The 15,442-nt window shown below is 36.9% G+C and overlaps 1 protein-coding gene across 2 annotated transcripts in view; it reads right to left on the bottom strand.

Annotated features, from left to right (window-relative positions):
• The window catches only part of exoc6b (exocyst complex component 6B), a 625,017-nt gene that overhangs the window by 251,155 nt on the left and 358,420 nt on the right, over positions 1-15,442 (bottom strand). For both annotated transcript variants that reach the window (XR_007935144.1, XM_028801461.2), the window contains exons 17-18: positions 11,087-11,221; positions 3,543-3,722 (exon numbers count right to left, since the gene is read on the bottom strand). Coding sequence is in view for 1 of the 2 variants with exons in the window: in XM_028801461.2 (XP_028657294.2) it covers positions 3,543-3,722; positions 11,087-11,221 (315 nt within the window). In the remaining variant the exon portion in view is untranslated. The remainder of the gene's footprint in view (positions 1-3,542; positions 3,723-11,086; positions 11,222-15,442) is intronic.

The following is a 15,442-nucleotide window of genomic DNA, read 5'->3' as shown; positions in this document are numbered from 1 at the left end:
AACAGTTCTTCCTTCCATAAGTATTGTTTTTTTTGTAAAAACAGGTTTGGCAGGATTCTAGTGCATGCAATTTGGGCCTTAGAATACATATTTGAGTCAATCTTCCCTATGTTAAGTCTTTATAAAGTCTACTTCAAGAATCAAAGATATCTTTGCTTTTTTTTTTGTCTTTGCTTTTTACAAATAGGATACAAAGTACAGAACAAAACAATATACAACTGTGGGACTGCAAATCATATCTCTACTACTTTTAGTCAATATTACGCATTTAGCCCTATCTGCCAATGCTCTTTGGTACATGCTAAAGCATTTCACCAATATATTTCAGATGAGTAACAGCTCATCAAATTTGAGGTTATCCTTACTGCCTCAAAAAGAGGAGCTTGATTTCTACAGGAAGTAGTGGGTAAGAATGTGCAGAGCAGGTGGCTCAAGTGAGTAAATGAAGGACAAATGGATGGGTAAGAAGTGATCAAAAAACAAAAATTGCAGGCACATGTGGTCAAAATGACACTTATTATTTCTCTGTATTAATCTTACTAAGCTATTACTGAAACTGTTAGTGGTGTTAACTCATTTTGTATGCTTCAAATAAACATCAAGAATGTATTTTGTTGTTACACAAGCCTCCTGTTTAAGTTTCTCAAAAGTATGAATCACTTTCAAAAGTGGTTTCTGTTTCCCAGAAATATTTACGGAGATCAATTTCATATAAGTAAATGCATCAATGCTTTGTAAAAATTACCAAAGTGAATAATGTTATTTTAAATACAATGAAAAGATGATTTAACAAATTATAAGTTGGCTAATAAAGAGCAAACTACTATTCTGTCATTATTACATGTAGTGGATGAAAGCAAAAATTTTAAAATGACTGGCTTAAAATAGTTTTGATCAAGAAGATGACAAACATATGCATGAAAATTAATTAGCAACACTGATAGATACAACTTTGCAACAATGGTCAACAAAGGGTGGGCTAATGTGCACCCCAGGAAACCAATGGTAGGACGTCTATTACTTCCTTTAAAAACCCTTGTAAGACCATACTGCTCTTCTCATCAGCCTACAGCTCAACCTTCCAGTAATTTTAGCTGTCCATAGCCAGACCACTTAGCTGACAGGGTGTGCCAGTAATAAACGTTGAAGAAATACCTTTACTTCAAAGGGCAACTGTTCTAGACTGGAAGATTGGAAAACTTGCCTGTATTGGAGTCAGTCAAGGTTGCCATTAATCCAACTTTAGTGCAGAATAGCAAGTGCACGAGTAAGAGAGAGAACTATGCAAAACAATGTGTTCATCTTGCTAACAACTGGAGTTGACTAATCAACAGCAAATGCAGAAGTCTAACTTTGTCAGCAACCAAGGACACTGGAAGAGAAACTGTAGTACTGCCTACAACTAGAAAGTGCAGTCAAAGGTGAAGATTCCTCTGCGTGTCTGCAGAAAACCGACAAGAAAACCAACCTCAAGCATAAGTACTACTTTAATTCCAAGAACTATTAATTGTAATTTGATAGGACAAAGCCAGTTAATGTATTATGGCAATAGGGTAACTGCAACTGAAATGTAATGACCTTGTGAAGGATAAATTCCGACTGTTTCACATGCTAATTCCAATCAGGAAGAGCATAGCAGCATCTAACACACACACACCTCTGTGGGGGGGTTGGTGGTAACGCAGCATTGGGATTAATAAAGTATCCATCTATCTATCTATCTATCTATCTATCTATCTATCTATCTATCTATCTATCTATCTATCTATCTATCTATCTATCTATCTATCTATCTATCTATCTATCTAGACGGCTAGGAGTAAATGAACGGCACAGTGCAAACATGAGAAGCTTAATAACAAGCCAAAGAACGTATCCATCTTGAACACATGAATTGACAGATCAGAATTCATAAGTTATGTGCCTTAATCTACAATAGAGACAAAGATCTATCTAAGCAAAGAGATATAATTCAGAATGTACATGCCTTTTTCTACAGGTGAGAAAAAAGTTTATCTAAGTTTTTGAATATTATACATTGTATATTATATTTCCTATTTCCATACTGTCCTAACTTTTTTGGAATTTAGGTTGAAACTAAAAACATGTGAAATCAGTTAATTTATCTTAGTAACAGTAGATTCCAATTCAAGTGATTTAAAAAATGGCATTGATTTATATCCTATTGTTAGTTGTTGGTTGTGGATGTTCTGTGAATAATTTTAGTTCAAGCTTCTAAAACATAACATTTTTGAAATTACCACCTGATGGAGAGTTAAAACTTCTTCTGAAGTATTGGATGCTTAGGACCACGATGGAGAGTCGCCTACAGAAATAGTTCTTAACCAGACATCAAGGTGTACCTTGCAGAAGACAACAGTAAAGTATGAGGTTTAAAAACATCTACTTCATGCCATTTCTGCCCGAAAGACCACATTTGCATTAACCTTCTTCAAGTTAAGCTAATCTCTAAAGTATCTGTTAACAGTGGGTCTCACCTTCCTTACAGTTCATGATCTTCATAAACAGGGTATAAAGACAAAGTAAAGGTCTGAAGAGATTAGTTGCTGGGGATGAAAAATCCCATTTTTTCTGTTTGTAGTCAATGTTATGTATCTGGCCCTATCTGCCAATGTTCTCTGGCACATATTGGAGCAATTTGCAGCTAAATATGAACAGATTGCATGAGAATTACCACCTCCAAATACAAGGTCAGCTTTATTTCCTCAAAATGAGGGAATTGAATTCTGCAAGTGGTGGTGTGGGGAAGCAAGTTTGCAGGTGGACCAAACAGAGAAATAGGAATAACTTGGGGGTGGAATTATGAGTTTAAATAATGGATTGGTGCGATGTTGGTTGAACTGCATAAGTTGTAGTTAGAGGAAAAATGACAAAGATTGTGGGAACAAGTGATCAGAATATTAGTTCTCATTTCTCTCTAATAATCTTACTAAGCTATTACTTATTTATACACTGCATACACACAATGGGGATATATTTTACTGTTACATTAACTTCTAGTTTAAGTTTCTCAAGAGAATGAATCACTTTTGCTAAGCACATTATTTTTCATATACAGTAGCTATTTATATAGATCAGTACCATATAAGCATACATATGAATGCTTTGTCAATTTTACTTTAAATACAATTAAAAGGTGATTTAATATGTTGATTAACAAAAAGGAACATTCTATTCTCTGTTTAACTTGCAGAATGTTAAGAAAAAAAGAAAAAAAAATGCAAATAACTGCCTAAATATTTTTGATTAAAATGATCAAGGACATATGGATCAGAATTAATTAAATTTATTAAATCATGAAGTGTTTTACAAGAGGCACCAATTTATCATACCCATTGCGAGGCACCAATTTATCATACCCATTGCTCTGGTAATAAACAATCACACAAATCAAATATGTTCAAATGTAATGGCATTTGGACAAAGAAACCACAACAGTTACTTTAATAAGCTCTCAATTATAATTTAAAAAGGTTAACATATCAGTATTCTCTCAAAACTGTGTTAAGAAAATAACTTACAGGTAAGTGAGTGAAGACTGTAAAAGTACTCCTTAGAAAGGCAATCAGGTCACTCAGATAATCACTTGGCTCTCCATTATCCCTAGCTGTCATCCAGTCATAGCTGGCCAGCTGTAAGAACTGGTCAATTTTTTGATTTAGGTTTGTGTAGATTTCTTCTTCTGCAGCATGGCGAGCATCCTTTCAAGACAGAAAACGCATAGTGGACAGTTTGCAGTTTTGCAGGCAGCAAGACAGACAAAACAGATAGGCTTGGGACATTTTGCAATACAATTGTATAAAAAAAACCACAACTTACAGATAAAAAATTAATCACTAAGGTTCTCCTTTAATGCATTCCTTTGATACAAAATATAACAGCTAGGTATTGCTGATTTCATAAAAGACAGGTAAGGGTAAAGGTTTTAGTTTAAATTATAAAATATTCAATTCTATAAATGACTTTTTTCAGCATTTCTGTACTCAGTACAAACAAGAAAAGGTCTATATCAATATCCCCAAATGCAACAACCAAAGTTGTTCAAATTCTTTTTTCCTCCTGTTTATTTGAAAACAAAGCATTACAAAAGGAAACATCTTAATTAGATACTGTAAACAAGAATAACAGTTAACAGTATGATTCAAAATAAATCCAAAGAACTCTGCGTTCAGCACTCATTCAAAAAGAAAAAAAAGCAACCAAAACAAATAAAGACATTCATCTAGAAGTTCTTTATACATGATAAAACAACAAAAAGAGATACAAATAAAAACATTTCAATATTTAGTCAAAATGAAGATAAAAACAGTTTAGGAAAATAAGATGAGGTTAGCACCTAAAGCCCAGGCCCAGCCGCTTCCCCACCTCCTATCAAATTACATTGTACAGAGAAAATAAGACTTCAATGTAGCTTCCTTCTCAAACTGCATGTTGACCCTATGAACCTAATTTGCACAAAAGGATGAAATCGAGTGCAGTATTATAACAAAACAGATAAAACAGGTTGTAGAAACCTCCCTTGCCCACCCCAGTCATGTTGCATACTCCAAATGACTAGCACAGTTAGAACTTATAAATACAATGTGCTCCCATACTGGTAAAAATGGTCATAGAGACCACAGTGAGAGTTCAGGACATAACATAATGAACACAATAATACAGTAAGTAATGTTTAACATATATAAGAGATGTTATCTGAGCTCTTGCTGCTTTAACCATTGTTCACACTGATGGTGCTGCTTGTAGTTAGGCTGCTTTTTATGTTTCAACAGTGCCAGTTATTTGATAGCCCCCAGTAATGTCATGAATATTATTGCATACTTGATTGAATTTGCAATAACCTATAAGTAGAAATAAGTGCCTTGAATTCTGGGAGATGACCTGGCCTGTTAATATTTTACCAACATCACCATTGCTGAACCAAAGAAATTCTGTTGTGATGTTAAGGGTAAAAAAAAAAAAAAAAAGACTTTGAAACAATTTAGTCAGTCAGTCAGTCATTATCGAACCCACTATATCCTAACACAGGGTCACGGGGGTCTACTGGAGCCAATCCCAGCCAGCACAGGGTGCAAGGCAGGAACAAATCCTGGGCAAGGCATCAGCCCACCACAGGGCACACGCACACACACACACACATACTAGGGACAATTTAGGATTGCCAATGCACCTAACCTGCATGTATTTGGACTGTGGGAGGAAACCTGAGCACCCGGAGGAAACCCACGCAGACACGGGAGAACAGCCTTGTAAAAAATAAATCCATAAAGACAATTGGCAGAATAACTGTTTTTTCACATCATTCAAAGCAATTATTTGTAAATGCATTTGTGTGTTTATGCATGAGTGTGAATATTATATAGTTATTTAATAGCTCCCAATAATTTCCAGTGTTAAAGCTGTTATTGCATATCTGACAATGCTTTGGCCATCCTGCTATAGCCTGACAGTACAATATCTGTTTTTGTCACGCATGTGCGATTAGGAGACAGTTTATGGGCTTGAGAATAAATGTTTCTCAGCCGAGCCAAGGGGTGGCCTATCTAGTAATATTCTCTCCTCTTTTCTCTCTGCAGACCCTCAACAGAACCCACCTCCTAATGATGACACTTCCATCCAACCAGCTCCCACCTATTCCTGTCTCCAACATGCTGGCATATATACACCATCTTGCCTCTCTATGTCAGTTCCATTTTTAACTCATCTGTTTCTTTTTTTTTTTTTTTTTTGCATATTTTCAAGTATACGGAGTACATATTCCCCAGACCTTTTTCATGGTCCTGGTCTGTTATTACTTTGTACATTAAGACTTTTAAATATAAATTCATCATAAGCTCTTTGTTTTAAAAAAAGCTTTATTATCACTAAATATCCAATACATTTTTGCAAATTGCTATAACATACAGTAAGTTATTACATACATTTGCAATCTCAAACCTGCTCAATCTAATTTGGGATTGGAGGAAGGCAGTCACATAGCTGAACAGCACTGGGTGCAAGGCAGGAAACAACCCTGAACAACAAAAACCTTTATCTCAAGGCATGTTCATATTCATAGTTCATTTGCAGTGTGCCAGATCAGAAGATGATTAGTTTCTTTGTTTTAGTCTCCATTCAGTTAGGTTTCATTTCAAGTGAACCAAAAATAATCTCTAAGTGGGTGTATTGCAGAATTTTTCATTGGGCAGAAGCAATTTTCACCTGGAAAAATACATCATGAAGTTTCAATGAGAGCTATGCTACTGCACTACCACATTTGCAATAATTCTGTGGTACATTTACAAAGCACAGATGTGTGAGCAGAATGCCTATCTGATAACTAGAATAGTGCAAGAAAATGTGTTACTTCACATGCTACTGAAAAGACATGTTTCATCTAGGCGACTCTATGGCAAGTTCCAGTGAGGGTACATTGTAATGTGCTTTAAATTCATTTAGACAGTAGGCATATTGGGTGAATTTAATTTCACCAAAGGATGTTGCGTATTTACTCCAGGACTTCCCCATGATTGTTGCTGGAGGAGAATGGGCTGCATAACTGCTGCACCTATGCCCCTTCACAGATTGTGCCTATAAGATGTACACTAGAACAGATCTGTATGCATCCCTAGTGTGTAGATCAGGTTGAAAGTGATGATTATCTGAAACATCCTAATCCTAGCAAAGTAGTGCATATGACATGACTAACAGTCAATTTAATGTTGCTTGCATGGAAATGTAAATTTCTCCTTTGCATTTTGTTAGCCTGCCGCCTATTTTTACCTCTTTTCACTATAATTCTTCTTCCAAAAAATGACAAAGCAGACTACCATAAACAAAATATTCTTTTTATTCATGAAAGAGCCTATCATACAAAGTACACAGTATTGATACAGATAATCTTCTGTGTAAGCTATACTAATGGGGTAATACAATGCACGATTTTCCCAGCGAGTTACTGCAATTCTTTCAGTTGAGCATAATATGTCTATGTACTACTAATGTGGTATAAAAGAATTCAACTGATTTCTCATTGTGTAATTTAATTCCATCTGGTAGCACTTCAAATATCATAGGTTAATGCATTAGGAGTGATTTTTAATGCAAGGCAATCCAGGAAATATGCAAAAATATCTGCACAAAATGAAAGATATACTGTCAGCATGGCACTGCCAGATCTAAACACTAGCGTGGCGAATTGTTCGTGTACTAAAGTGACTATAGCTGCAAGTGTAAGTCCCATTTCACTTACGGTGCCAAGGAGAGTCGTGTTGTGGTGCAGCAGTCTATTAGCCAGTGAAAGTGCTGTGAAGAAGCTTTCTGTTGTTACGGTTCTGCCTTTGTCCAGAAACGGCTCTATAAGCTTTATTACCACAGACTTGGAAGGTCTTTGCCCTGGGTTGTAACTCAAAATGCAGTTCTCAACAAAACATTGGCAGATGTCAGAAATCACAGCAAATCTGTCATTTGTCACAGGCTCTGCACTGGTGTCTTTGTTGTCAAAGCGCAAATGACGCATGATAGTCTGATAGTGGTCACAGGACCAACCACAGCACTAAGTGTAGTCATCACTGCTCTTGTGAAAAGAATGGCGATAAACGGCATCAACTCAGAGAGGGAGAGGCAAGTTTGTTATACCACGTTAGCGTCACTGACAGAATAAAGCTGAATAATAAAAAAAAGCGCAATCTTTTACAAGTAGCCAAAATGTACACCGGGTGTTACAGACTCAAATCAAATGTATGTTTTTATTAATTATAGTAATAATAATAGCAGCTCACTACTCAAAACGTGGATCATGTATACTCAAACCTGGAACCTTTTGTTTATAAGGCAGCAGTTCTTACCTCTGCACCATCCAAGAATACATAACAACTGTCTGTCAAGTGACATTTGAGCTTGGGTTTAAACTCACTGACAGCAACATGAAAATTGAATGATTTTCTTTTCTTTGGTTATACAGTGGAACCCCGGTTTACAAGCAGCTCGGTATACGAGTAATTCGGTTTACGAGCCGCGATCCGAGCAAAATTTCTGCCCGGTGTACGAGGCTTGCCCGTTTTACGAGCCGAGCTCCGAAACGTCACTGCTAGTTTCCGCTTCGCCTTTCTTACCCGGAAACCTCTACCCCTTCTACCCAGAGCCATATCATACATATTGGGCATTAACCATGTCTTCAAAGAAGGTAGGAAGTGGAAAGGACAGCAGCAAGAAGAAAAGGATGCTGTCAGTCGAGTTGAAGCAGGAAATTATAGAAAAGCATGAGAGAGGTGTGCGTGTGATGGAACTCGCCAAAATTTACGACCGCAGTACGTCCACGATATGCACAATACTAAAGCAAAAGGAGACCATAAAGAGTGTAAAAGTAGCAAAAGGCATGACCGTAATTACACAGCAAAGGTCGGCTATCCACGAACAAATGGAAAAACTGCTGTTATTGTGGATAAAAGAGAAAGAGTTGGCAGGAGATATACTTACTGAAACAGTCATAAGCGAGAAAGCTTGCATCATTTACAATGACCTGAAGCAGAAAGAACCATCCACATCTACGGATGTAGTAGAACCAGAATTCAAGGCTAGTCATGGATGGTTCGACAGATTTAAGAAGCGATCAGGCATTCACTCTGTCGTAAGACATGGCGAGGCAGCAAGTGCAGACCAGAAGGCAGCTGGCGAGTTCATCACACGTTTCGCGCAGCTCATCGAGGCAGAATGTTACATCCCCCAGCAAGTTTTTAATTGCGACGAGACGGGGCTTTTTTGGAAAAAAATGCCCCGCAGGACGTACATCACAGCAGAGGAGACGAAGATGCCAGGACATAAGCCGATGAAGGACCGCCTCACCCTTGCATTGTGTGCAAATGCTAGCGGTGACTTTAAAGTGAAGCCACTGCTACTCTATCATTCAGAGAATCCTCGAGCCTTTAAGACTCACAGGATTCTTAAAGAAAAACTGCAAGTGATGTGGCGCGCCAATCCAAAGGCATGGGTTACGCGGCAGTTCTTCATCGACTGGGTAAATCTCTGCTTTGGACCTGCGGTGAAGAAGTATCTTCAAGAAAACAAACTGCCTCTGCAAGCGTTACTCGTCCTCGACAATGCTCCAGCCCACCCGCCCGGTCTCCAAGACAACATCCGGGAAGAATATCAATTCATAAAAGTCCTCTACCTCCCACCCAACACGACTTCAATCCTGCAACCGATGGATCAGCAGGTCATTTCCAATTTCAAAAAGCTCTACACGAAGCATCTGTTCAAACGATGCTTCGATGTGACAGAAAATACGGAGCTAACACTCCGAGAGTTTTGGAAAGAACATTTCAACATCGTGCAATGCCTACGCATGATTGACCTGGCGTGGAAAGAAGTGACCAGAAGAACACTGAATTCTGCATGGAAGAAGTTATGGCCTGATGCAGTTGCAGCGAGGGACTTTGAAGGATTTGGTCTTGATACCGAGACCGAGACCAACGTGCCCGACGTAGATCCAGTGCATGAAATCGTGTCCCTCGGCAAGTCGATGGGTCTGCAGGTTGACGAGGGTGATATCAACGAGCTTGTCGAGGAACATGAGGAGGAACTCTCAACACAGGAGTTGCTTGAGCTGCAGGACATGCAACGTACAGAGGCTCTGCAAGAGATCAGCGGTAGTGAGGAGGAAGTCGAGACAGAGAAAATTTCGACAAGTGAAATTAAAGAAGTGCTGGGAATGTGGGAGAAGGTTACAAGTTTCATTGAAAAGAAACATCCAGAAAAAGTTGCAACTAGTCGTTCTGCAGCAAATTATGATGACACCTGCTTGGCTCACTTCCGTAAGCTTTTAAAAAGCAGGCAAAAGCAAACGTCGTTGCATAGGTATCTTTGTACTAAAACTGAAACTGCTATAAGTGAAGGTGCCGAAAGTGCAGCCAAAAAGGCAAAAACAGATGATTAGCATAAAAAAAAAATCATACGTACGTAATGTTAAGTGTTAGGCTAAGTTTAAAGTTAAGAAAGTTTATTTTTTTACAATTCATGTACGTACGTACAGTTAAGAAAGTTCAATTTTAGTTTTTTTTGATGTGAAGGTGCCGAAAATGCAGCCAGTCCTCCCTCCCTCCTTCCTCAGCAACTCTCCGTTATCTGCCGCCAAGGTAAGATTACATTTTCTTAAGTTGGTTTATCTTTTATTTAACTATATTTACTAATACATTATTTTGATGTTTGTTTCTTATTTAAAAACATGTTTTTTTCCCATTATTTATGATATTTTGGGGACTTTTTGGGAGGGCTGGAACGGATTAATCTCATTTCCATTATTTTAAATGGGGGAAAATTTGTTCGGTTTACGAGCAGATCGGGTTACGACCTCGGTTCTGGAACGGATTAAACTCGTAACCAGGGGTTCCACTGTATTCTTGAATAAAAGCAAACATTCATTTGTTATTTGGACTAAAGTCTTCACACTTTATACACTTCACGTCATTATTAGTATAACATGGAAAAAGATTCTATTTTTGGGATGTGTTCAGCATTTCTTGCATCACATTTCCCATCATCTTACATTTACACAGATCGTTGTAGACACATAACACACATGAAATGTATGTATTCCAAATAATGATATATTATTTACCTTATATAACTCCAGGCACCTCACACCCAGATAAACACACTTGAGCGCTGAGAATATTTGACTGACTTCAGCTCCGTCAGAGGGGGATGGGATAGCAGGCTGCTTGTGCTGACTGACACATTTACAAAACAAAAGACACTGATGGAGTGGTGCAAAGGGATTTAAGGTGGCCCGAGATTACAACTTTTTTCGTAGGCTTCAGGGATTCTAGTGTTAAAAATAAGTTGTTCCATTTCTCGTCCAGTCAAAGGACTGAATTTCCAATTTGGGAGCCAACCTTTTCTTATAAAATGCTTCACTAGGTGATGTAATATATTCATTGTCAACTGAAGTTTCCATTTCTTAAATGAAAAATGCTATAGTTAAAAAAAAGTGTAGCAAAAGCTACCTACACCTGAAAATCCTTAAAAACCATACTATAGAAATAAGCAAGGAAACTCACCAAAATACACATTCCTCAGTGGCACCTACCTTGAATGTTGATGTTCCATAGAGTTTAGTAGCATTGACTGTGTCAGGAGGCACATTGGTAATGTTGGTGATAAACTCCTCCAGGTAGCGGCATGACTGTTCAAGATGTGTAGTGTTTATGATGATTTGAACTAACTGAGAAGAAGAAAAAAAAGTCACTTTCCTTCTAATTTGATTATCACCAGGCATGTGAAACCTCTTCTATACATACAGTATATCCTTAAATGTATTCTTACGGATCTTTTTATTTGTACTTTTAGTTTTTGCCATAATACACAAAGCGAGGAGTACTTCCTTTTAGTCTAATAATCACTACAACATGTAATACAGATTTCAGTTAATCCATTTAAAAATTATGCTAAAAAATATTAAGCAAGCCTACAGAAAAAAGCACTGCAATAAGGACACTATTAACATTATGTGTAAACCGCAGTATGTGAAATTAAGAAAACTTTAAAATAATTTCAAATATTATTTGACCCATCAGTAGAATTTACACTATTCTTTGCTTATATAAATGTTTAGAGATAACGGAAGGTGTTTAACTTCAAGTATAAGTTCACTACCATATGTACAGGGTACAATGAAATTTGAACTTGCATGTCTAGACTAGTAACAGCTGTATAACAATGAAAGGAAATAAGTACAATGCACACACACATACAATTATTGGCACCTCTGAGAAAGACATGTAAAAACAGAAGAAGACTCAATCATCTGTGTCAATGTCTGTCTGCAAGACTCTCTGAGAAAAAGCTTTGCATTTCAGAAAATGAGTGGAAATGAGAAAATGAGTGGAACTCATTATAAACACAAAATTCAAAAAAAGTTGAATTGTCTTTAAACTTTTATCCATTACTCATGTTGACTGTGTTCTTGGAAATGCATGAAAATAATGCATTGTAAACATTCAATAAAAGCACATCTGTTTTTTCTTGTCTAGAGAAGACAACTTTGGAGATTCTCAAAGCAAGCCATGAATCGATGTGTTATTAATATAGTCATAAATGGAAGAGGATGAAATTTCCAAGTTTTAGAATACACTTTAATGTTAATTAAGTATAATGTAAGGAAGTTGACCATTAGGACAATGAAGGAATGGCTGCTGAAAATGGGACTTTGTAATCATATGTGAATAACAAATAAAAAAAAAAAAATCAGCCATTTTAAGCCATAATAGCCATTAGAAACACTAGGAATGTTTTGGTTATATTTTAAATCAATTTAATGGTATATTGATAAAAAAAAGGTATAATTTCTATCAAAAACACAATACGTTTCTAGATAAGTGTAAACTAACATTTTATTTTTTAAAATATGTATGTTTGTGCTAATCACTCAGGTGTTTTTTAACATATTTAAACACATCTTTCCTAATTCTCTTTAGATAAACACATCATATAAATCAGAAAACATTTAGTAAGTCAGTGCTTTTTGGGTCCCACAGAAACTGTAAATTTGACATTGGTAACAATGAGGCTAAATAGACAAAGAAAACCAAATACTAGAAATTGTCATCCCCACAAAGTCAAAGCAGCATGTATAGCTCTGAAGCAATTGCAATGATAAAAAAACCCAAGTAAAGTTAACACAGTGTGTATTATTATTTTAAAAAAATCATCTGTTAGTTCAAGTATGCTAGGTAAGAAAAACATAATACAGACCTTAAAAATTTTTTTTCTAAAATTTAGTACACACTGAGCAGGAAAAGGTAATACATCTTAAAAATGAACATATCTGAAAACTTTGGAATAATAAATTCTGCCATATATCCATAATTGGTTTTTACAAATGAGAAGACCAAGCTTCACTTTATTAAGTGACAGATTGGTCAAATTCTGATATCACGCATGTCAGTTTAACACTAGAATTACCAGAGTCAACGAAAAAACTTGTAAATCCAGCCCACCTTAAATCCCTTCACACCTCTCCATCAGCCTCTTTTGTCTTCTAAATGTGTCGATAAGCCCAAGCAGCAAGCAGTCTGCTATAGTCATATGAAAAAGTTTGGGAACCCCTCTCAGCCTGCATAATAACTTACTCTACTTTCAACAAAAAAGATAACAGTGGTATGTCTTTCATTTCCTAGGAACATCAGGAAATGGAAGGCCACAAGCACAGTTGCTGTTAAACCCAGGTCAGGCAGGCCAAGAAAAATATGGAAGTGGCATATGCGCAGGATTGTGAGAATGGTTACAGACAACCCACAGATCACCTCCAAAGACCTGCAAGAACATCTTTCTTCAGATGGTCTATCTGTACATTGTTCTACAATTCAGCACATTTTGCATAAAGAACATCTATATGGCAGGGTGATGAGAAAGAAGCCCTTTCTGCACTCACGCCAGAAACAGAGTCACTTGTTGTATGCAAATGTTCATTTAGACAAGCCAGATTCATTCTGAAACAAAGTGCTTTGGACTGATGAGACAAAAATTGAGTTATTTGGTCATAACAAAAAGCGCTTTGCTGGCAGAAGAACAACACTGCATTCCAAGAAAAACACCTGCTACCTACTGTCAAATTTGGTGGAGGTTCCATCATGCTGTGGGGCTAGTTCAGGGACTGGGGCCCTTGTTAAAGTCGAGGGTCAGATTAATTCAACCCAATATCAACAAATTCTTCAGGATAATATTCAAGCATCAGTTACAAAGTTGAAGTTACGCAGGGGTTGGATATTCCAAAAAGACAATGACCCAAAACACAGTTCGAAATCTACAAAGGCATTCATGCACAGGGAGAAGTACAATGTTCTGGAATGGCCGTCACAGTCCCCTGACTTGAATATCATTGAAAATCTATGGGATGATTTGAAGCAGGCTGACCATGCTTGGCAGCCATCAAATTTAACTGAACTGGAGAGATTTTGTATGGAAGAATGGTCAAAAATACCTCCATCCAGAATCCAGACACTCATCTAAGGTTATAGAAGGCGTCTAGAGGCTGTTATATTTGTAAAAGGAGGCTCAACTAAGTATTGATGTAATATCTCTGTTAGGGTACCCAAATTTATGCAGCTGTCTAATTTTGTTATGATGCATATTGCATATTTTCTGTTAATCCAATAAACTACTGTTCCCATAAGGCATGTTATACATTAAAAGGAAGTTGCTACTTTGAAAGCTCAGCCAATGATAAACAAAAATCCAAAGAAATAAGAGGGGTTCCCAAACTTTTTCATATGACTGTATACCCCCCCACCGCCTCAGAATGGGCAAGAAGTTCTCCCAGTTCCTGCCTTGATTGATTATTTGGGAGTGAGCTACCCAGAATTGTATGGGGAAATAATTTGATGTGTGTTTTGTGTCTACAACAAAACATGTTGTAAATGTAGAAAGGACGGTCCTTGTGTGTGTGTGAACTGTTGAACATTTGAATTTGATGATTGCAAATAAAGCGGAACTGACCTCTCTGTACTATTCTTTCCTCTGCATATCCTGGAGTACAAAAGAAACATCACAATGCACCAAAATGTGGAGACTGGGCAAGATCAAAAAAAAAAAAAAACACAAAAAAAAAACACGGTCACTGATTACAAGTGCAAGAAGGCATGCGAATGAATATGAATAATGTTGCATCAGTGCCACAATGTTTTCCGAAATGTACTATGCAGGTCATAAAATGAGTTATTCCAAATATCATATATATCTATGTATCTGTTTTTTTGTCAGTGCGGCTTTGACATCATGGACCATAAGGTGAATACTAATTCAGCATAAGTAGGAACACTCAATAAAACTGAATAAAAAAAAAAAATTCAAGTGACGGTGAGATACGAAGATGGCAGATTCACCAGCGTTTGTGTGTCAGCTTTTATCCCTCCAGATCAGAGAATTTCCAGTTCCATTGTCTCAAAACACCACTCACTTCTACAGTTATTCCCAGTTTCAGATAAAAAGTAACCATGTCAGATCTGTGGGGGGGTGGGTGTTGTATTGTGATCATGACAGAGAATAAAAGTGAAAAAAACACTAACTTTTACAAGTACTTTTAATTTACACCGGCTTTTACAGACACAAATCAAATGTGTGTTTATATTGTATAATATTAACAATAAGAGCAGCTCACTACTCAAAACGGTAAATTCGTGGGGGAGATGGTTTCGAACTCACGACCTCTGGATTATAATTCGGCAGTTCTAACTATAGCACCACGGAAGCTATCGTACTGTACTGGCACCTTTTGTGAAAGTGTTTATTTGATATTTGGCCTTCACACATTATACAGTTCATGTCTACATTTTGTCATTTATTACTAAAATGTGAAAAACGTTTCTGCTTTAACAATGTGTTTACATAGATTGTTGTAGAAACAACACACACATCAAATTATTTCCCCTTACAATTCTGGGTAGCT

Source organism: Erpetoichthys calabaricus, chromosome 5 (genome assembly GCF_900747795.2).
Source record: "Erpetoichthys calabaricus chromosome 5, fErpCal1.3, whole genome shotgun sequence".
NCBI lineage: Eukaryota > Metazoa > Chordata > Cladistia > Polypteriformes > Polypteridae > Erpetoichthys > Erpetoichthys calabaricus.
The sequence above is the reverse complement of the archived record's forward strand: the minus strand, read 5'-3'. Positions and strand labels throughout refer to the sequence as shown.